The sequence below is a fragment of the Gorilla gorilla genome, chromosome 5 (assembly GCF_029281585.2).
Source record: "Gorilla gorilla gorilla isolate KB3781 chromosome 5, NHGRI_mGorGor1-v2.1_pri, whole genome shotgun sequence".
NCBI classification, from domain to species: domain Eukaryota; kingdom Metazoa; phylum Chordata; class Mammalia; order Primates; family Hominidae; genus Gorilla; species Gorilla gorilla.
The window spans coordinates 52,794,615-52,818,447 of record NC_073229.2 but is presented as its reverse complement, the minus strand read 5'-3'; the positions used below and the strand labels follow the sequence as shown (position 1 = coordinate 52,818,447).

General features: G+C 47.5%; 1 protein-coding gene across 15 annotated transcripts in view; it reads right to left on the bottom strand.

The window, feature by feature from the left end:
- ANKS1A (ankyrin repeat and sterile alpha motif domain containing 1A) overlaps positions 1-23,833 on the bottom strand; it is a 215,469-nt gene that overhangs the window by 33,066 nt on the left and 158,570 nt on the right. For all 15 annotated transcript variants that reach the window (XM_031011972.3, XM_055390220.2, XM_055390222.2 and 12 more), the window contains one exon: positions 4,083-4,149. In XM_031011972.3, coding sequence (XP_030867832.2) covers positions 4,083-4,149 — 67 coding nt within the window. The remainder of the gene's footprint in view (positions 1-4,082; positions 4,150-23,833) is intronic.

The following is a 23,833-nucleotide window of genomic DNA, read 5'->3' as shown; positions in this document are numbered from 1 at the left end:
AATGCTTTGTCTAAAGGCTCCTGGGCTCCACGCTGCCTGCTGCTGGCTCCACAGTCCTTGCTCACTCTCGTAATGTCTGGCCCTCCCCTTCCTCCCCTCCTCACCCTCCCCCTTCCAAGCTCAGGAAAATACATCAGGGATCGGACATCACATCGGAGCAGAAGCAACTGCTGCTGTGGCTGCTGAGGGAGAAGGAGACAGCAGCACTAGCATCAGAGCGAAATGACAGATTTCCCAATAGCCGATGTTGGCTGCACAAATGCATATGAAGGGCGGAGATATGAAACTTTACCTCTAGCTCCAGGGGCTGGAAACAGCTTGTCAGGAAGAATAGAGAGGGACTGCTCCTAGAGCTTTGTTCGACAGTTTCCAGGACAGCCAGGAGAGGACACAGGAATGACCAGATCCAAAGGGCATAGCCCACAGGTAAGTGACCCCCCTACTTGCCACTTTACGAATGACTGTGCTTTTTATAAAAATAGGCAATGAAATAAGGCCGTCACACTTGATGTTCCTTAGGTGAGTATACCAAACAAATTGGGGACGGACTTCTCTTGGGGCCTGTTAGAGCCCAGGGGAAGTGCCCCACCCCAGAGCAGGCCACTCACACTCTGGGGGAGGACAGCGATGGCCAAGGGCAAGGGGGAAACCAGGGCCAAATCCCAAGTACAGATGGAGACAGGCCAAAAAGATAAAACAGGTACAGGGACAGAAGTCCAGGGACCACACACCACCCTCTAAATATGCTGGGAGATACTGGTATCCCAATAGGCTGTAGATGAGCCCTGGAAAAGAGAGGGTTCTCATCAGGCCCTGGAAGGATCCTGCTTGACCAGCTACTCAATACCTAACATGGCTGGCTTTATCAGAAGACAGCCAAGCAAGTTCCCTTCTGCTTGACGGAGAAGGCCTTTGTTGACAGAGCCAGAGTGGCCTGGGCCAGTGGGAAGGCATACCCTCCTGGACTCCTGAGAATGGGAGTTGGCACAGGGATGAGTTAGCTGTAAACGCTTCTGTTGGCGATTCAGCTAACTAGCTCCAATGGTGGCAGCCCAGGGGCCTGTGGCCCTAAAACAGGACTGAGACTCCAATGCTGTGGTCGTGCCCTTCGGCTGGGGGGTGCGGGCGCCTCTGCAAAACCAGTGGTGCTGAGCAATCCCACACTTGGTGCAGGGCTGCCTGCTGGAGGGCCTGCTCCTCCTCTACCCAGGCTAACCCCAGAGCCCAGATCTTTTCTCCCTGATCCTGACGCCCAACCCAAGGACAATCTGAACCCTGATACTGACCAGTCAAAATAAACAGTGATTCCATTTTGGTCCGAGCCGAAGACGGTACTCCCTGAGATCCTGGGGAAAGCCCCCTCCTGACCCATCAGACAGGGTTCATGGGCAGGTCTGAGCCCATCCTCTCCACGCTTCAGCACCTGGCAGTGGTGCAGACACAGCAGCCTGGGGCTCTGCAGCCCGGGTGGATGAACCCGCTGTTTAGGTGGTCCCCCACATGTGCCTGTTCTTGACTTTCCCAAGCTGGACTATAGAGGATGGTTCAAGAAAATGAGTACTAAAACAAGACTGTGTGCTGGGATCCAAAAACCCAGGGGTAGAGGCAGACTGCCTCTCAACACTCATATGGGTTCACGGGGGACAAAAACTGGTAGGTGAGGCCAGGCATGGTGGATCACGCCTGTAATCCCAGCACTTTGGGAGGCCGAGGAGGGTGGATCAGGAGGTCAGGAGATCGAGACCATCCTGGCTAACACGGTGAAACCCTGTCTCTACTAAAAATACAAAAAAGTAGCCGGGCGTGGTGGCGGGCGCCTGTAGTCCCAGCTACTCGGGAGGCTGAGGCAAGAGAATGGCGTGAACCTGGGAGGCGGAGCTTGCAGTGAGTGGAGATCACCCCACTGCACTCCAGCCTGGGCGAAAGAGCGAGACTCCGTCTCAAACAACAACAACAACAAAAATAAAACAAACAAACAAAAAAGTAGTAGGTGGGATCAGACAGAAGACCAGATGTCACGGGAAGAGCTCAGTATTAACCCTTCCAAGGGGAGGGCTCTTCCCGAGGTGCTGCCACATCTCCCGACTTATCAAATCCGAGAGGCAATGGCTGTTTCTGACTCACAGCTCTCAAGCATATGCAAGTGATTTTGGCTCCTGCTCCTTGGACACAGAAAGCAGAAATCATCCTCAATGGAACTGACTGCTATCCCTCCCATCCCTGTGGTCAAAGCACAGCTTTGAAAATGGTAACAGTGTTTGTCTCAGTCCTGAACATCCACTTCCCGCAAACACTCGACCCTTGGAAAAGCCTGCAAGCTACAACAGAGTGTGAGATGGCTTGACTGAGTGTAAGCAACAGATCCTGAAAACAGATCCACAAATTTAGCCAGGAAAGCCACCTCTGCAGACTCCAGCATAATCCAAGACTGACGAAAACGGACCAAGCTCAGCTCAGCCCTCTGTGCTAGCACCCAGGGAAACATTGCTGCTGGAGCGATGGTGGCTCTGGGAACCAGGACTGAAAACTGTGGAGGGAGCCATGGCCAGCGAGCAGAAGCCTCTGTTCTCTAGGTTTCTCGATACGAGCAAGTAATGATTTCATGGACAAAAGGAACACAGGGCCAGGTGTGGTGGCTGACACCTGTAATCCCAACACTTTGGAAGGCCAAGGCAGGCGGATCACGAGGTCAGGAGTTCGAGACCAGCCTGACCAACATGGTGAAACCCCATCTCTACTAAAAATACAAAAATCAGCCAGGCGTGGTGTTACATGCCTGTAATCCCAGCTACTCAGGAGGCTGAGGCAGAAGAATCACTTGAACCCAGGAGGCGGAGGTTACAGTGAGCCAAGATTGCGTCATTGCTCTCCAGCCTGGGTGACAGAGTAAGACTCCATCTCAAAAAAAAAAAAAAATTTTTTTTACTACTACTCATTCACAGCAAGCCTGTGAGGTTGACACTATTATCCAAAGGTTGCAGATATGGGGTGAGGGGTGCAGAGACATTAAGTGACTTGCCAAGACACATATGTCTCTAGAGCCAAGATTTGAACCCAGGGCTGTGAGGCTCCAGAGCCCAGCCCGTCCCCACCAGGCCCTGTGGTCTCTGATGTTCCTTTCTCCCTGATGTGCACACTCAAGCCCATCCATCAGACTTCCTGCCCAGGGCCACAGAAGCCCATGGAGGAACCAGAGGTGTCACTTGAGACTGACAGGTCAATCCTGGATGGAGCCTCCCAAGTGAGCAAGAATTTCCACCCCTTCAGGGCAGAGAGGCATTTCCATGAAGGTGAAGACAGGCCAGGCTCCCAGCTGGGCTGCTTTCAGCCTGGATGCCCCAGTGCCCGGACCATCTTTGGATGCTTGGGGGAGAGGTGTGAGATCTGCTCTGAGAGGCATCTTTAAGAGCATCTCGCCTGAGAAAGCAACACAGCACAATCCTATCATCAGATAAAACAGCTCAGATGGCCTCCCCATTCCCTGTTTCAAACAAAGAAAACAGAAGCTGGCCTCACTACTAGGGCTTAGAAAAGAATGACCAAAGTAGCAGTGATACAGTGTAAGAATGGTAAGTGATGAAGTAAACTGAGTCAGGTACAAGGAGCTGTGGGAAGAGGAAACAGCACAGGCAACCCTCCCAGGCAATTCACATGCATGCTACGAGTCTGAGACCCCCGGTCTAACCCAGTGCTCCGCCACCGTCACGGATGAGACTCTTGAGAGCCATCTTGGAAGCTGCAGAGACCAACGCTGAGGTGCACTCTGATTTAAGCCCATCTAAGAAAGCCCATAAAATAATGAATAAGTTACGATTGTTGATCTAAAAATTTTTCCCAATAGGCAGCTTAAAATTCATTTTGTACCTTTTCCCCTCCCATATGTAAAAGGAGTCATGGCTCTAAAAATAACAACAAGATGGGGCTGTCTAGGTATTGGAGACTGAATTATAGGAGCATGACGTGGTCTGAAGCTGACCTCTCCCACCCACTGAATGTCTGTCTTCTGTGTTAGAGGAAAGCCTGAGCCAGAAAAGAGCCAGACTGCCAGTTTCTGTGGGGAAAATGGCCACTTAGTACGGTACCTGAGATCTTCTGCCGTTCCTGAGAAAAGTCAATCCCTTCTCCAATAGAACTCATGATTTTCTCAATCTGAAATGGAAGAAAGAACAAAGAGGAGAGGCAGTCAGGCTTGGGGTAAACCTTACCAGCTCACCACAGCGCCAGTGGGGGCTGACCTCCAGGTCTCTTTCAGATGCTTCCCAGGACCAGCACCAGCCTGCAAGGTATCAGGACTGTCTGCTGCTCAGGTCTAAGAGAGGCCTTCTCTGGCCCCAGCCCACAGGGTCCGATGTACTGCTTTGAAGGGAGTGAGATGGTCACAGTCTGGGCTTAGCTGCTAGAAATACTGAAGAGCCTCCCTTTCAAGGCATCTCTATGTCACTCCCCAGCAGTTCTCCCAGACCAGCAGAGACTGGGGAGAGGCTGCAATCACAGGCCAGACCTGGCCATTTCATTGCTCACGCTAGAATTTCAATTCCATGAGAGTGAAGACTTTGCCGGCTTTGTTCCATGCTACCCTGAGTGCCTAGGGTAGTGCCTGGCAAATCATAAGCATTCAACAGATAACTGATACTGTATGACCACAAGCTCTGGGGAGTGAGGATGATTTCTAGAGCGCCTGCATACAGAAACCTCTGGGAAAGAAAGGTGAGGCAGGCACTTAGGCCCAAATGGAAGGCCTTTTGCTTCTTGGAGTCCAGCAGTCCTGGATAGAGCTCTGCGTTCAGGAGATGAGACGGGGCACAGACACCTGTCCCTCTTCTGGACCACAGCAGAGAAAGCTAGTTTCAAAGCATCCAATGGCTCCAGCACTGCCCCCAGTATGGACCACCTGTCCCAGCCATCTGGCCTTGGCCACTATGGGCCAGATCCAGGCCCCTTTCCCCAGGAAACCTGGCCAGGGGCAGAACTAGGCAGTGGGGAGCAGCCACCTTCTCTTCTTCCCCTCCTCCTCCTTTTTGGGTTGCAGTGATAATGAGCTCATTCACTGCTCTTTTTCCAAAGGAATGAAAAGAGGACCTTTTGTACCAGGGCTTGGATGCTTTTTCCTCTAAGTGCAAGTAAGGAGCCTGGGTCAGACAATTGGAAAAACAATTCTCCAGCCAGCCTTCAGCTGGCAGACAAAGCCGTGCATCTGACACCCTGACACCCAGCAGAAGAGCACAGAGCAAGCGCCACCTCTCCTCGGGCAGCCGGGGGCTCGGGGAGGTATCTTCCTCCAGCCACAGAATCGATTGCTGGCTCAGGCTGTCACCTGACTGCCTGTTAACCAGACTGCAAGCTCCTTCCCTGAGCTCAGCAAGGCAGAGGGAAACAAATCTGACCCCTGGAGCAAACTGAGGGTGTGTCTCTAAACACTGCCCCAGCAGCCCAGAGGCACGGGGAAGAAGGATAGTGTCAGAGCAGGCTGGCTCTGCCCCTTGAAGAAAACGCCTCCCTCAACCCCCATATCTCTTTCTCTGGCCATGTCTGTTTCAAGTGCTGCCTCCTTCAGCAGGGGCAGCATGATACAAGGGAATCTCCCCAGACCTCCCAAAGCTTCCATTTATTTTTATTTTTATTATACTTTTTTTTTTTTTTTTTTTTTTTAACAGAGAAGAGGTCTTGTTATGTTGCCCAGGCTGCTCTCAAACTCCTGGACTCAAGTGATCCTCCCACTGAATAGCTAAGACTCCTGAATAGCTAAGACGATGACGACAGGTAGGTGCCACCATGCCTTGCTATTTTTTTTAATTTTTATTTTTTTGGGAGGCAGGGTCTTGCTCTGTTGCCCAGGCTGGAGTGCAGTGGTGTGATCACGGCTCACTGCAACCTTGACCTCCTGAGCTCAAGTGATCCACCCACCTCAGCCTCCCTAGTAGCTGGGACTACAGGCGTGCAACACCACAGCTGGCTAATTTTTTTGTTATTTTTTGTAAAGGCGGGGTTTCATCATGTTGTCCAGGCTGGTCTCAAACTGCTGGACTCAAGTGATCTGTGCACTTTGGCCTCCCAGAGTGCTAGGATTATAGGCATGAGCCACTGTACCTGGCTATTTTTTCTTTTTTGTAGAGACAAGGTCTCACTATGTTGCCTGGGCTGGTTTCAAACTCCTGGGCTCAAGTGATCTTCCTGCCTTGGCCTCCCAAAGTGCTGGGACTACAGGTGTGAGCCACCATACCTGGCAAGCTTCCATTTAAAATGGATAAAAATGAGGATGATACTGCCTTTGTCCAGGGTTGTGTGGATTAAAAGACATCATGTACATAAAGCACCTGGCTGAAGGTCTAGCTCACAGTAAATGCTCAATAAAAGGTTAGTTTGCTTTCCACTTCCGCTCTGTTGTCCTCTGAGTGCTCCAGTCCAGTAAAACCTATTTTTAAAGTTGTAAAAATATTTTTACTTACACTTATTTTTTGATACATTCACATGATTCAAAATTCAAAAGATACAAAATGTTATTCAGAGAAAAGTCTCCCTTACCCATCTCCCAGTTGCCTCTCCCACATTCTATTCTACTCACACGCAGAGCTTAACACTGTAGACACCAATGAGGGTTGGCATCAAGCGTATTTTATTTGCCTTGTCACCCACTGGGCCTGGCACATGGTAAATAGACAACCTATTGAATGAATCTGTGAATGAACCAAAGTGTAGTTTCCATTTCTTTAGAGTCTGCACTGGAAAAGCTGTTCTCCACGGCCATGCAGCGTGCTGGGGAAGGAAAGGGCTGAAATGGTGGGGTGACTCCAGGGTATCCTTTGAAATAAAGTCATATTATATATTTCATTATCACCGTAATCACTTAACATCCGAAGCCCCAGCTGGCCTGTCCAATCAGCATCCCTTGGTGGTACAATTTGTGAAATTTTGCCGAAGGGCCTTTTGGCATCAGAGTGAACAGAGTTGAGCACCCTCGCTGCTTCTCCGCTCTGCTCTTTCCTGCTTGCCCCAGGAGTCACCCACTAGTCAACTGGCATAGGCCAGCAGAAGCCCAGGTTTCTTTTATTTTCTTTTTTCTTTTTTGAGACATGGTCTCGCTCTGTCACCCAGGCGGGAGTGCAGTGGCGCAATCATGGCTCCCTGAAACCTTGAACTCCTGGGCTCAGGGGATCCTCCCGCGTCAGCCTCCCAAAGCACTGGGGTTACAGGTGCCTGACCCAGAAAGCCGGGTATCCATGTGAGGTGTTCCAGACTGCAGACCGGCTGGGAACTGCTAATGGATGCTCTCAGGACGATTTTGCCCAGGCTAGGAAGTTGTTCTATTGTTCTGTGAACTGCCATGGCTAGGTCAAGCTGAGCTGGTTCTAGTTCCAGAAAAACTCAGGGTCCTCGGCAGTGGACTCACAGCCTGTAACCCTGGACTCCTTCCTCAGCAACTGGAACCTGTCTTGGTGGAAGCTCAGGGCCAGGAGGGACATGGCAGCGAAGAGGTCCTGTTTGGGCAGAGATTGGCAGGTCCCCACCCTGGCACCACAGAGTGTCTGGAGCTGTGGTCTGCCCAAGCCCTCAGCCTGAGCTGTGGAGATGGGGAGAAGCCGGAGCTCATCTTCTCTCCTTGCCTCAGACTCACCCTCATGGCCCAGAACCAGCAGAGAGGAAATAAAATCATTTCAGTCTACACAAAGAAGAGCGTTCAGACACAGCAGATATCATTCTGATCTACACACTTCATGCAGTTTAACCTCCTAGGTTTAAGTTAAAAAAAAAAATCTGAACAGGCAGCTTTCCCAGAAATGTTCTGCATTTCAGGGGAAGAGGCAGGTTAAATGCAATGGACGGGCACCATTTAGTGTTCTCCTCTTTTTCTGTGGTTTTGGATGAGTGACATTTTTGGAGAGAGATGAGAAATGGCCATGCTTCCTCATTACCGCACTTCACGTGAACTGACTGAAAACTTATACTCGTGTTTGTTAATCTAAGGACTTGAAAGTTATCACCATAATGGACTCTTGTCTTCAAAAAATGCTTGGAAATACTCCATTTTCAAAAAGTTTTCAGGACGACTCTGTTTAGACTATTTTTCCCTGCCAGGGCTGTGTAAAATGTATTCCCCATATGGCTGAAAACAAGAACAAAAACAAACACTGGAGATACTGCTGCTCAGGCCATCTGACATCTGCTTGTTTAGACCACAGGATTCTGGCTGCCCACGGGGTGGGGATGGGAGGTGGAGCTCTGTATGGAGAGGTCTCCATCCCCCATCACCAGGCGGCAGAGCCATGCAGATGACACCTAGCTTTTTAATAAATACTGGGAGTTGAAGGAGGGGAAAGAAAGAGTTTTGATGGGTCTTCTGTGTGCCAGGAAGTGTGCTGGGCACAGGCGGACCTCAAGCTTTGGTGTAACTTGGCTCCCTTTCAGGAGGCAGTACAAGTCACGGCTGTGTGCAGGGCTACGACATGGGGCCAAATATCAGGAGAGCAGGAATCAGTCTGGTCAACATGTCTTTCGTTGGGGCCCCATGTAGAGGAGGATGGGAAAGGAATCACTTTCCTTTTACTTTCCTTTGGTGTAAATGGGAGCACGAGAGAAGTTTCTATAACTGAGTTGGCTCCTGACATCAGACATTCCCTCCTAACACCCTTCCTGCTGCCTGGGAGCTGTTGGTGCCCTAGGACCCCCTGCCAGTTGGAAAACACACATCAGTCTCCTTAGGCCTGAGCCACGGGGTGGGAGACACCTTCCACCTCACCTCTTCCACTTGGCACTGATGACCTTATTGGCCCAGAAACACCTTCTGCTTTGCAGGATTACTTCCCTGATTAACTGTTTTATGGTGTGTCCCAGAGACACTAAAGAACCATTCAGGGTAAGGACCCTGCGCCACGCTGTTTTCTTTAGATCCCACCATATGCCTTGTACACAGCTAGCACACTGGTGGTGTTCGATGACAAATGTTTGTTAGCTATCGCTAATACACTGGTCACTTTTACACTAACAGGGGAAGGGGGAAAGGCAGCCAACACTCTCCCTTCTGGACCAGTCTGAATTCTCTAACTCCCTTTCCCTCCTCATTTTTACGTTTTTCTGACTCTCTGAGTTACTGGCACAAGGTTGGCACTCCCCCAAAGCACCTCACACTCCACAACTTTCAGCTGATCCCTTCTCTGAGCAATCCTGCAGAGCCTCGACTCACAGCCAAGCAAACTTATTATCCTACTTTTCATGTGAGGAAACTGAAGCTCTCCTCCATGGGCACTCCCAAACTGCCCACAGAGGGCACTGCTCTCACTTTCACAGGTGCCACTGGCAGCCGAACCTGCTTCCTGCTGCAGGGGGGCAAAGTGGCAGACCCTCTCCTCTGGCTCGATGGCCTTGCTTGGACAGTGCTCCCCCTTCCCAGGAGCCGGGGGCTGAGCGACTGAGCCGCAGCCTCCTCAGCCTCACCAGATGCTCTGTGCCGATCCCATCAGGCGACTGCTGACGTCAAAATCAGTTCCTTAGGCTGTGCAAAGAACCCTAAAGACTGCTGACAGCTGCACTCTCAGGCCCAGAAACCACATAAGAATTCATCACCATCTCTGTCTTCTGCCTCTTAGCAGCAGACAGCCTCTCAGCCTAGAGTGGGCTTTGATTCCACATCTGAAAAAGGGTCACTGGCCAGGGTCTGGGTGATTTTTTTTTCCTTCTCCTCCCAGACTGAATTGCGCATGGCCTCAGGAAAACAAAGATGGATTCAAGTAAATTATTTGTCCTGATTTTCTAACCTTGTCAACTGCTTTTAGGCGAGAGAGGCAGAATGGGGTGGGGGAGGGGAAAGGCGCATGGCAGGGAATGAGTAACTATCTGCCAGCGGGCTCAGGGCTGTCCTTGCCGAGGCGACCAGACATGGCAGCTAACAATGAGGAACTCCCTTTTCCACAGAGTGGGCTCAGTCTCCACTTCAGCTGTGTCTTACAGTGGGGAATTCGGGTTGTTACCATGTTAATTGCTGTGTCCCCCTACTTCAATCCCCTTTACATCGTCACCTTCTTTTTCAACTCCCCTTTTCCTACTAGGCTGAGAGACAACAGAGCTGTTTTGTTTCAAAAGTGCTTTGTCCGTCTTCCCTGACAAAGGCTCCAATTAAAGCCTGCCTTTTGTCTTTGCACCAGGCTAGGCTGGTGGAGAGAGGAAAGCCACAGAGCTCTGGCTTCCAGAGCGTGGTCTAAGGCTCTAACCTCCCACCTGCCCCCTCATTTTTGTCTTTCCTATACCTCTTGGGTTGCTGATATTGGGTCTTGCTCCCCAAAAGCACCTCACACCCCGCAACTACCAGCTGGCCCTTTCCCTGACTCAGAGGTCAGGGCTTAGGCCCACATCTGCAACTTGACAGAAAGGAAATACACGGACATGACATGAACATGACCGGGAGGAAATACATGGCCCTGACTTGACATGACGTGAAGGAAATACACGGAACCAATACTTGCCAAATGACCTTCTCATACCAGAACAGCCTACTGTAAAAGTAATCTTTTACTCAAAGCGCCAAGAAACTGCTGAAAGAATAAAAAAGTTGGGAGACCTAGATTCCAATTAACTTTATTATTGCTTGCCACATAACTCTGGGTTATATGCCAAGTACTGGCTTTAATAAGTGGGACAAGAATCTAAAAGATTAATGAGGATTATGTATTTGGGTTCTAGTTCAATGTACACAATCTACTTTTCACCCAGGAGCAGGCTTATTTTTTGGCATGGTGGGGAGGGGTGAGGAGGAAGTACACAAACCTCAGAAAGCCTGCAGTTACCTAAAAACACTGGTTAATCTGCCAGTTGATCCTTCGGGCACCCCCACCAGCCTCCAAGTACCTGTCTCTCGGTCTGGTTCTTTCACAATCTGAATGTCATTACAGCACACTGCTGGTCTGGCTGTGGATAAAACCAGGCCAAAGAAAACATCCTAAACTTCTACTCAGAATCAATTTCCTTAGCAGTGTGGCCAGGGAAAGGGGTCTTAGCTCCTCAGATTCTACAGGGGAACACCTGTCTTATAATATCAGGGTGGTCAAATGTAGGATTCTGAATACCAAATTATATATACTTAAGGTTTAAAAATACATATATACATACTTAATACAAATACACTATCAGGATCCATCAGCTGCCTTGAGATTTCCTGCAGTTTACCACTCCTAATTACCTCTGAACTTGCGAAACAGGAAGAAGGTGGATAAATGAAGTTGACAGAGTACCTAGACTTCAGTTTAAAGCACTAGTTAAAACCTTTCAGATAAGACATACAAAAGAGCACATGCTGCAGTGATTCCATTTATATGAAGTTCTAGAATAGGCAAAATTTAGAGTGGAAAACTACCAGAAGAGGCTGGGTGAGGACTGGCTGGCTAAGGAAGGCACTAGGGAACTTTCTGGGAGTGACAGTAATGTTCAGTATCTTGATAGGAATTTGGGTTAGACAAATGTACGTATTTATCAAAACTCATGGAATAACAGACTTAATGGATTTCACTTTGTATAAATTTTACCCCCCCACCCCCAAATAACTATAAACAAACATCGAACTCTAGTTAATCATATACACGTTAAAGTGTTTGGGGATGAGAGTACTGATGTCTGCAACTTACTTTGAAATGCATCAAAAAATAACATGATTGCTAAGTGCACTGAGGGGTAGACAGATGGATAGATGCAATAAAGCACGTACAGCAAAATGCTAATTATAGAATCCATGCCCTACGTGGTGGATATTCAGGTATTCACTACTCAAGTCTTTCAAGTTTTCTGTAGTTTGAAAAGTCTCATACTGAAATACTGGAAAAACCTTTCAGGATCAGATCTTTTAGAGGATAATAAATTGTTAAGATTAACACTGGTCTGAGTTTCATTTGTGATGAACTCTGTTCAACATGCTAATAAGCAAAGACATGCCCGAGAGGCGAAGGAAACAAAGAGAAAGGAATGTGGGAAAGTCGATGGCACCATTATTCCCTGTCACAAAGCCTTCTGGGTGAAGGGCTCTCAGCACAGCTTCTGTGTTGTGGTGTGGCTTTCTCTATTCTGGAACCCAGGCTAACCCCAGTCTTGACAGTCTGAAAACTCAATTATCAGTGTTCCCAGGATGAGTACACCCTGGGAAACTGGCTCATATTAATCAGGGTCAAAAGAAATGGATCCCTACATCTGTGAGTTCCTTTAGCATGATAAGCAGCACATTAGAATACTTAGCTAGTAGAATATGTTTGTATCCTCTGTCTCCTGAAATCAAATAAAATTAGAAAATCAAATACACCTTCAAAATTCTGGAGTATGTGAAAGCTGTGTGAACTACATTGAAGGCTCATTCATCTTTCCTGAAAATAGAATTCATGTGCTCACAGCAAGGTCGACCACCGACCCTGAAAGCACTTTTGTTCAACAATGTGAAAACTCAAGACTTGCAAGGTGTTAGGTCCTGGGCTGGGTTCTTTCAGTGGGGTCCTCACTGCACTAGCCACTAGCTGACTGCCCTCCTGGTGATCCAGTCCCTCCTCACAAGCACCCTGGTGGGGAGCTAGCATTCTTCCCACTTTAAAGAAGAGAAAAGCAAACATGAGAAAATCAAAATAACGTCCGTGGATCACAGCACTAGCCATATGTGGGCACTGCTCAATTCATTATCCACCTAATTCATGGTGTCCAGCTTGTTTCAAGCCTCGCTTTCACTCTATGAAAGCTCAGCATAGGATTTCGAATGTACTGGATCGAGAACATTGGAGAGGCAGTGTGTAGGGGTGGAAAGAACAAGGACTTATGAATTAAAAACTTGAGTTCAAGTTCTGGTTCTGCCACCTAATTAGTTGTGGAACCTTGGACAAGTCATTTAACTTTGTTGACTTTCAACTTCCTCTTCTATAAGGTGAAAAAAAGTCGTCACTCATGGGATCATTGCTATGGACAAATGACCTGACTTCTCTTCCTTAAGATTCAGTTTCCTCAAACACAAAATGCACCTATCAACAGAGGCCTGCTGTAAAGATCTGAGACAATGTACAAGAGGTCTGAGTGCAGCCTTGCTTTCAAGGCAGGGCTCTAATGAGTAGTTAATTTATTATGACACAAGTCTGAGCAAGCTGTGCATTGCCTAAAAGACACAGTTTTGGTGTAATTCATTCATTCCCTGAGTGACATCATCCTAAAATGCAAGGTTCTTGCTGCTGTAAGCATGGATGGTGAGATCTGTTCCTCCTCCAAAGGCAATGCCTGTCTGCCTCTGTTCCTGGGGGATTTTAGTCCCTGCCATTTCCCAGGGCCATAGCAGGAGATACTGTGCCTGTTTCCCTCTGTAACTTGACCAGATGCCAGCCTTACTTACACTGGGAAACATCTGTAGTCCTCGTAAAACCACAGATGCCAGGCAAATAGTCCACACCACCCTCCTCCCTTGCACGTTTCAGTTTACAGCGATTAGACAGGGCTTGTACTTGCCATTCACATTCATCTGGTTCCAAAATAAACAAAATTCTATCTAAAAAACAAGTTAATCAAAACCCAGGTTCCTTTGTTTTTTGTTGTTTTGTTTTAAAAGATACACCAGAGGGAAAGGGCTTCCTTCTGGCAGAGAACGTTTAGAACATGTTGTGTGAACAATAGCTCACTTCCTGGACACTCAGCTGGAGGCAGCTTCTCCATTCAGGACAAAACGTTTTATGTGAGGGAGTGACGCCTTTCTACAAGGCAGCTCTTGGGGCGCGAAGCAAACCGGAGGATCCAAGACAATACCAAAGTGAGGAGAGGGAACAGGGTCTCAACTCAGGCCTGCTTCTACTCCCTCACCTCAGACAGAACTGGCTCCCACAGGGCAGGGTCTGCAGGTAGTGAAATGCCTGAGACTGTGGAATCAGCTTTGCCGCTTTCGGCAACGCGGCTGTGAGCAAGGAACTTGTTCTTCCCACACCTCCGCTTGGTCATCTGTAACAGGGATAATGACACCTACCTGGCAAGCCTGTTATTGACCTCCGCTTAAGTGATCTGCCAGCGAGCTAACTGCATGCCACCCTGTCCCTCAGTAAGTGATGCCAGCGGACAGCTATGTCCACACTGGGCAGGCTTGCTCCCGCACACCCATGGTCTTCTGCTTCCACACACTCACTGTTACCCTTACCAAGAGTCAGCTGGAGTCATTTCCAAAACTGCTTAGGATGGTTATATTTGTTGATGAAAATAGAAAATTTAATTAAACATTACATAAATTATGGAACCAGTGTAAAAGAACCTTTCTGTGACAACCAAGTAAGTACTTCGAAGAGACTCAATAATGAGATCATTTTTTAAAATGTGCTCTTGAATTAAGGGTGGTTAGGGAAGTAAGTTGTAAAAAATTCCAAAAGAAATCTATACTCAGATTGCTTCACAAGTGGTCAAATTCTGGCTTTACTTTTAAGAAACAAACTGGAAATTTTAGTCAATGGTGTTTTACAGATGTGGTTCATGTAATAAAAGGAAGGCAGAGAACTCCAAATTAGTAGATCTATATTGGAAGAAAGGGCCCAGATCCACATCAAAAGGGTGCACATCTATCCATTGGGGTTAAATTGTTTGATTCTTTTTAAAAAATGACTTCCTCCTTTGGTTTTGTAATTAACCAAACCAAACAACCCTCATCCCAAGTGGCCATGTAAGAGGCTTCTACTGGAACAATGGCACATGTGGAAAGCCTCTGGAGGAACTGGCAGCAGTGCCTCATAAACAAGATAGCCGCTATGACCGCAGAAACTCTCAAACCACCTTCACCATCAAATAAGTCAACTCCCAGAGACATAGAACCCCTCTCTGGCTGCGTTTTCCTAAAAGTCTCTCCCCTGCTGGCTGGTAAACCACCCCAGGTGACTCCCGAAATTTTCAGCCCTTCTTTCTTCCTCATCAAGGTTCCTGTTTGAACAATGCCTTACACATTACTGATCACTGCCTCTGTCCAGGGCCAACTAGCCAGGCCATGATCTCTGGGTTACAGATCACAGGCATTAGCAAGTCATGGGCTCTCATTGTCAACTCAGGTTACCTCACGCAAGTCAAATTTCCAGCTTCTATTCATCTGCATATGGCAAGGGGTGAAAAGAAACTGCCCCTAGCCCACCCAGTTCTCAAGCTGAGTACACAGAGACAGAGGGTCACTCAGTTAACTAAGACCCTTCTCCCCAACACAGTCCTCCTACCTACCCTGACAGACCGTAAGGCACGAAGGCAAAAGCAGGGGGAATCCTCCAAGTCTCGCAGACATATTCTGAGGCTCAAGGGCATCCAAGGTCATCCAAAAGAAAATGTCTGAGCTAGGAACCAATGCGTGCCCTGCCCCACCCACAACCCCATCACAGACAATTAATTATGGAAATGGCAACCTTATGTCCCCCAAATATAACCACGGAGGATACATTAGAAACACTCTACGGGAAGGAAAGATACATGGAAGATAATTATTTTCAGTTTCCTATGTAACCCTCACCTGTAAACAGGGATGCTAATGCCTGCTTCGCAGGACGGTGTGGGGAGGATGCGATGACACAGGGAGGGTGGCTGGCACATAACAAGCACTGATGAGCACTGGTGCCCTGCTGGCACCCTTTGTGGACTGATTGCATCTAGGGTTTCTGCTTTAGAATTCTTGCAGCAGAGGCAGCCTGGCTGTACCACACTGATGCAAACCTGCTCACACATACATAAGGTCCGAGGATGGCTCCCGGTCTTTAGACACATGGACACACCTCTTCAGCTTCTTTTGTATTTCTCACTAGTGCTCCTACCAGGTACTAAGCACTGGGTGGGCTCAGTCAACACCCAGTGGAAAAACAGACAAAGAGCTTTTAAAAGTGGTTACACCTTAACTGATTCTTAGGGAGGGATTTGTTTAGGACATACATCTTTCTTGGATCTGAGACTTTTCCTGAAGAGAAAATGAGAGGGGGGAGACATGGTGGCTAACCCAGCAAATGTGTGGCATCTTCCCACCTGAAATTCCTCCAACTGCGTCCTCACTGCCTTACTGCTAAGTTCCTGTGTCAATATCCTCTTACATCAGCCCCATGCTGACCTCAACAACAAGGAACTGTGTTCTTTCCTCTTTAAAAAAATGAAATGTTTCTTACATTCCAAAGAACATATTTTATAGTATTGTGATTTCAACAACAATAATAAATGACCCATTCACATGCCTACTACCTGGTTTAAGAAATAGAAAATGCCCTTCCTGGGATCACTTCCCCCCATTTCTCTGCTCCTCTGAGGCCACCACCATCCTGAATTAAATGTTACTATCCTCTGGCTTTTCTTTAACCTACCATCTATGTCAGTATTCCTAAACCATATAGGTTTCTGTCTTTTTTCCTCAGCCAAGTGGACAGGAACACAACTTGATGTCCTCAAAGTAGCCCAATAGGTTCTGGAACCAAAGTTCAGACTGGTCACCTCCCTCTGGCTGGCAGGAAAATGGGAGGCCACAGAAGAGCTCAGCATCTGAAGAACGGGCGGTGCTGGCAGGCAGAGAGCAACAAGCCCTGGCTTCTTGTTGGGCTGGTAGTGTGAGGACTCCTGAGAAAATCCATTGCCTATATGGGCAGCAACATGCAACAGCTGGGGGCTAAACGTCAGGTTAAAGCGTACAACCCCATGGGATTACTAGGAAGAACACAGCCTTTTCAAAACAGGCCAGTGAAGAGTGCCTATTCCAGGAAAGGCCCTGTGGACTTACACCCTTGGGTTTGTTGGCAAGTGAGTCTTGCAAGTTGCAATTATGGAGTGTACAAATTTTCTCAGGAAAGACATCAAGAAAAGTGGCATGAAGGGAGAGGAAAGGCAGAAAAGATGGTCATGCAATCCTCTCCACTTTGTGAGACCTTTGCAGTGGGAGACCCCCGAGCTGCCCACAATTCAAAGGCCATCTCCAATCTCAGCCTGCAAGAAGATTCCAGAGCGATCACAGCCCACCAGTCTCAGCTGTTTTGTAAGCATTGATTGCTGCCAACAACTGTTCTCTAGGGGCTTTGTGTATGTGCTAGGAGGTAGGGCTCTTCAGAAAAGGAGTGGAAGCTACAACCTCAAGACAATGTCTAGAGAGAAGGCGGTCAAAGGAGCCAAGGAAAGAGCTAGTTTATTAACGTTTGACCAAGACCCAGGACAACTGTTATTTTTAGTATTTCTCATAACTTTACAACATCCCCATTGTTGGCTATTTATTGGCTATTTTCCGCAAACCTCTCAGTTTCCCGTTTTTGTTTTAACATGCAATAAAATCTTAAAAGGGGATTGTGTGCTTATTTCAAACACAGCAAAACTGGGGAGACACTGGAAAACATTATTCCTTCCCCAGAGTTCTGGGATACGAGGGAAGAGGGAAGACACAGTGGAGGCAGGCACCTGGACAGGTGGGCCAATCCCTGAGGTCTATGGGAGAGAAGAAAGGGGTGAAGGGGAAGCTTACTGGGACCCCAAAGAGTCCCTGGCTAAAGGCCAGAGGGTCCCAGGCTGGGCTTCAAAGCTCCACTGTCAGCCAGGGCATAGGAATCTCATCTTCGAAAATTCTGCCTCTTGTAGAATCAGATGCTTGAGTAATAAGTGAACTGGTGTAGAGAGAGTCTGAGACTGAAGGAAATGATCAATAAGAGCCTTGTTTTTCTCAAATATTTTTGTGCTCAGGCCATGTGTGTCTGTGTGTAGGCAGGCACAAGCATCAGAATCTCAACTATGCTTCTACACAGCTGAAAATAAACAGGATGGCTCTGGTCAAAACTGTGAAGTTCAAAATCTCAAACTCCTCTTTTTTCCTTTGCCCCCAGAAGTGGGAATAAGTGAGAACAGCTGGTACAGGGATCAACAAACTTGGCCCTTGGGCTCTCACCACCAAGTCAGTGGAAATGGAGGAAAGGAAGACGAGGGCCGCAGGAGGCAGGCAGCTGCAGATTCAGCAAGCAGGGCCTCAGACATTATCCACATGAATCTCTCAATTTTGCAGGTGAGAAAACTCAGGCTCGGAGGGGCTAAATAGTTTAACCAAGGTAACAAGGCTAGCAATACAGGGCCTAAACCTTTCTTGTTGCCTCTCTGCCAAGATACCCCGCTGATTTTGCAACTGAGGAGGTGGCAGAATATGGAGCAGCCCTTGATGAAGATACCTTCTATGGCCTGAGTTCTGTTCCCTCAAATTTCATATGCTGAGGCCCTCACCCCCACTATGAAGGTATCTGGAGATGGGGCCTTTGAGAGGTAATTAGGGTTAGAGGAATTCATGAGGGTAGGGTTTATAAGAAGAGGGAGATACATATATTCTGCCATGTGAGAATATAGTGAGAAGGCAGCCGTTTCTAAGCCAGGAAGAGGGTCCTTGTCAGGGGCCATGCTGGCTGGCACCATGATCTTGGACTTCCCAGCCTCTAGAACTATGAGAAATAAACATCTGTTGTTTAAGCCACTCAATCTATGGTATTTTGTTACAGAAGCCTGAGCTGCCTAATACATGACTTAGGCCTCTCGAGGGCTGAGCACTGAAGGAAAAAGACCTGGGAAAAATGACCTTTCTCACCCTTCCTTCTCTACAGCCCTGGGCAGAAACACACACTTGCCTCTTTCAGGAGAATGGCTTCTGTGCAGAGCACTGTGCTGTCCCACTTCAACAGGGATGCACGTGGCAGTAGCCCCTTAATTTGGTAAGTGTGTGGGCCATTTTCCTTCCTAACTGGGAGGAACAGAAATGTTATAAAGCTGTCAACTTTTTATCAAGGCAAATGACTTTAAAAATTAACAGGATGGGCCGGGCGTGATGGCTCATGCCTGTAATCCCAGCACTTTGGGAGGCTGAGGTGGGCGGATCACCTGAGGTCGGGAGTTCAAGACCAGCCTGACCAACATGGAGAAACCACACCTCTACTAAAAATACAAAATCAGCCAGGTGTGGTGGCGCATGCATGTAACCCAGCTACTCAGGAGGCTGAGACAGGAGAATCGCTTGAACCCAGGAGGCGGAGGTTGCAGTGAGCCGAGATCGTGCCACTGCACTCCAGCCTGGGCAACAAGAGCAAAACTCCATCTCAAAAAAAAAAAAAAAAAAAAAAGTATGAGGGAGATCTTTGTGGTGACAGAATAGTTCTGCATGTTGATTGTGGTGGTGATCACATGAACTTACACATGATAAAAATGCATATACCCCCCCCCCCCCACACACACACATACATACATGCAAAACTGGTGAAATGTGAATAAGGTGTGTGGATGTGTGGATTGTTCCACGGTCAATCACCTGGTTTTGGTATTGTATTAGAGTTAAATAATATATTACCATGGGCAGAAACTAGGTAAGGGGTACTAAAAAAAGGACCTCTCTGGACTATTTCTACAACTTCCTGTGAATCTATAATTATTTCAAAATAAATTTAATAAAGACAAACATTTAACAATCAACATGAAAACTATCCCTTTGTTTTATAAAAGAAAAAACAACTGAAGCACAGAAAAAGGAAAAGTGGCCAGGTGCCATGGCTCATGCCTGTAATCCCAGTGCTTTGGGAGGCTGAGGCAGGAAGACCTCTTGAGTCCAGGAGTTCAAGACCAGCCTGGGCAATACAGCGAGACCCTGTCTCTACAAAAAAACAAAAACAAAAACAGCCGGGCATGGTGGCGCACGCCTATAGTCCTACCTGCTGGGGAGGCTGAGGCAGAAGGATCACTTCAGCCCAGGAGTTTGAGGCTATAGTGAGCTGTTGTCACACCATTGCACTCCAGCCTGGGCAACAGTGGGGCCCTGTCTCTAAAAAAATAAAATTAAAAAAAGGGAAAGAATGAACATAATCAGAATAAAGGTGGTTGGCAATCAAATACCATCAGCACTATCACAGCACTCTTCACTGCCCTTATCTCTCTCCTTTCATCGTGGACCGGTCGAAACTGTATTGAGGACTATCTCAGTAAGAATGCAAAGTTCCAGTTTCCCCATCTTCACCACTGTGGCATGCAAACAATGTGCCAGCGGACCCACCCACAAGGAGGCCAGGCATAAAGCTCCCTTTCTTCCCAGACTGATGGGCTTCTGACAGTTCTCTTAGCCTAGAGAAAATGGAAAACAACAGTAGGACAAGATGGGGGTACGGGTTGGAGTTAGAGGAAAGGCACAGGCTGGCAAGAAATTTAAGTTTCTCTTCTGCCTTCTACTACTCTTACCAGTGCCCAGAACCCTCTGCTTTCCTTTTCCCCTCCCCGAGAGACAAAGAGACCTGACGCCAGCCATCTATGTGCCCCAGGATTTTTCATTCACTCCATCGTGCCCTCTCCCTGGCCCAGACTCTGAGACCCAGAGTCTATTTTCATAGTACCCTCTCCCTTCTCTTACCACCATCCTTGGGAGCTGCTCTCAGCCCCTGAGTTGCCTGCCCATGTTCCCTCCAGAACCGGGACCCCAGGGAAAACCCTTCCTGTGCCACTAATGGGTGTTAAAGCAGACAGTAGGCATTTGTCATTTCTAAACCCTCCCATCTGCCAGTTTCCAACTGCAAGCACCTGTGACTGAGGATTCTCTCAGGCTGCCAGAGCCCTCTAGACCTGTACACTGGGTAGACTGAAAGCGAGAGGGAATTAATGTCCTGCCCCTACTCCCACTAGGTGAGTAGCCCTCACCCAGACTGACTGGAAGTGGTAGATAAATACCCCAGCTCCCTTGATCTAAAGTAAATTTGAGTGTCCCAGAGTTCCCCAGCAGGCCACAGCCCAAGGGGTAACCTGCCGGGTAACAAATCCTTTATTGGTTTCCTTTCTTTCTCACTCCCCAACTCCCCTACCAGTGCTTCCTGGGATCACCTCCCAAATAAGCTATTTGCATTTAAATCCTGCTTTTGAGATTTTAAAACTCAGCCAGAGATAGGTGGTCACAGGGAATCCTAACAATTGGGAAATTTGAGCCAGAATTTCAAATATAAGTGAGTGTATCTCTGTGAGTGTCTGAAGAATGTACATCTGTGTAATTAGGGGAGTCACCAACAGTAATGGCTGCTAGCAGATACTAAAAAGCTAATAGGGAAAAACTATAAAAACTTGATTTGCCTAGGTAATATTCATTATAGCCATTTATATGAACTGCTTTTCATTTGCCTAATTACCAATGGCACAAGAACTACCATGTATATATTAAATATGTCAGATAAAACTTGCATTACATTTTATTTGATTGCTAGTGTTATGTAATCCCATGCCTGGTTCTTGCGTGTTCATAACTGGGTGCTCACGTGCATAGTCTGTTCACGAATAGAGGGAACACTGTTAGGACCTGGCTCTTCAGCCTTGGTTCTCAAACCTCAGCGTGCCTGAGAACCACCTGAGGAGCCTGTAAAAACATTACCGGGGCCCAGCCCCAGAGTTTCTAATTCAGAAGGTCTGGGGGAGCAGGGAAGAATTTGCATTTCTAGAAAGTTCCTAGGGACGGGTGATGCTGCTGGTCTGCAATTGCCCTTTGAGAACCACTGCTGTAAGGCACCACATATGAGAGAAAGAAGGAACTACAGGGTTAAACTTTCCACTTAGCATTAGCAACATGAAGGCTGACCCGTCTGTGTACTGTTTCTAGAAAACTGGCAGAATCTTCTAATATTTTAGATCAGTCACTGAACCAAAACCAGATTTGGTATGTTGACAGTTTAAACCAAAAAAAAGTTAACATAACTGTTAAACAAATCTCGAGAGACCTGGGTTTGCTCATTTATTCAACAAGTGGGTATCAAGTACCCAGTCTGCGCCAAAGATGTTGCTATGCAGCAGAGGTTTGGGCGCTGTCAAAGGTCTCGTGAGACTCTGAGTAGGTCACATCCTTAATGGGCTCAGTTTCCTAACCTGTAATGAGAGAACTCACACTTAGGGAACCTTCTGACTCTGATGTTTTACAATGAAAACCAACGCAGCATCTCAGCTCAAAGCAAAAATATTCTGCCTAGTTGCCTGGGCAGCATGAAGTCAAACGTGAGTAAGATCCTAGATGCCCCATCAGGCCAACTGTGACAGGGCAGGTGAAGCCCTGGCAGCAGTCCTCAGCCCCAGACCCTTCCAGCTGCTCAGAGTCCAATTCAATTCATGAATGCCACAATTAAAGGTGCTGCCAAGGTAAGTTAGTACTATGCCCAACACCAATCAAAGAATGTAAAAGCACCCAGCATGAAATCCATGTTCATAATTGGTACTCCCCTGATATATTATGACATTGAATCACTCCAACTGCTGAAGGGAAAACTACAGCCATTCACTAGAATTAAGGATGCTATGATAACCTCCTCAACTGGGGTTTTAAATGAACCTTGTGCTAACAGCTTTCCTGCTCTGAATGTAAAGCAGGAGGCAAGCGGAGAGAGGTGGGGCAGCCACCTGTGAAGGGCAGTAACTGAGGACATTGCTCTGTATTTCCAAAAGGCCTGGTTTCTGAATGAAGCCAACAAGCACTGGCCTGCCACACTCCACAGGAAACCAGCAGGAAACACTCTTGTTTTATTCTGCTTAACAGAAAGACAAACTGATATCCAGGGATGACTAATAAATCAACTGTGGAACTGAGAAGTGAGGCTGATTCCTGACTCACCCAGGTTGGCAACCTCTGAGCAGTCTGCAGCCAGCCTTGAGGTAGAACTCAAAACAAACATCTACCCTAAGACCCATGTGTCAATGTGACATGAGGGTGGAAACAGAGGCCAGCAATGGCCATGTCAAGAGGGGTACCCAGGCGGTGGGGCACGTTTACCCACCTATAAGCTCAATAGCCTCCTGCCAAGCCAACACCAATAAAAATAAAATGCTTTTACATATAAACAACTAATGTTTTCTTATTCTTATTTAAGATATAAATAGAAGTGTATTTTAGAAAATTCTTTTTGTTGATCTAAGACATAAAACAGGTAAAACAAAGCCAAAGAGTGAAGCACACCATTCCGATGAGCCCCCAGCCCCTACTTCAACCAGATGGCTGCTCTTAAGCCCTCTTTAGATAGAATTCAGGAGCCACTCAACTTCCTTCAAGGAAACTTCTAAGAGAAGGAATTGTGTCCTTTAACTCTACCCCCTGCACCCAGCACCTAGCACCAAGCTTGACACTTAATTGGCACCTAGTAAATACCTGCTGATAAAGTAAAGTGCACGGTCCGGCCAGCCTGCTCAGCCACTGGCAGTGCAGCTGAGAACAGGGCTCCAGGGAGGCCAGCCAACGCCTTTCTTCCTGTTACTCAGGGCGAGGCCGTTCCCAAGCCAACATTTGCCACTTACTCGCGGGTAATGAGTCCCACAGGCTATCGCCACCAGTGTCAAGTGAGCTGTTTCCCTCACTTTTTGTAAAATATCCCCTTTAAGTTTTTGCATCTGGGTTTTGGCTCAGGATGCCAGGATTCGTGATCATGTCTGTCCTTAGCCCATTTGTCCTTCTGTGATGTCACAGGGATCAATCATCACTCGGCTCAGGCTTCCTCTCTTCGGCCTCACTTTTGTAGATCTGACTGCCTCTGACCAAGCTCACTTCAGATTTATGATGTTTCATTTCCTTTTCTAGCACAACAGTGAAGAAATGTAGACACAATTATCTTATTACATAAAATTTAGCAAATGATGCAATGATACTGGCCTGAGTAATACCAAGACTACAAAGGCTTAAAAATATCTTTTAATTAATGTAAGTGAGAGGCACTGTCTAAACTAAACTAAAAGGCACAGCCACAAATTTGACAAGGGTACATGGTGCTCCCCAGATGCAGACAGAACTTCCCACAAGCCAGGTCTAGACCCAGGAATCTTGTAATTTCTTGTTTCAGATGCTCTGACTAACGTCAATGAGTGCTCTGCAGGTCCACTTGCCTTCCCCAATGCCACT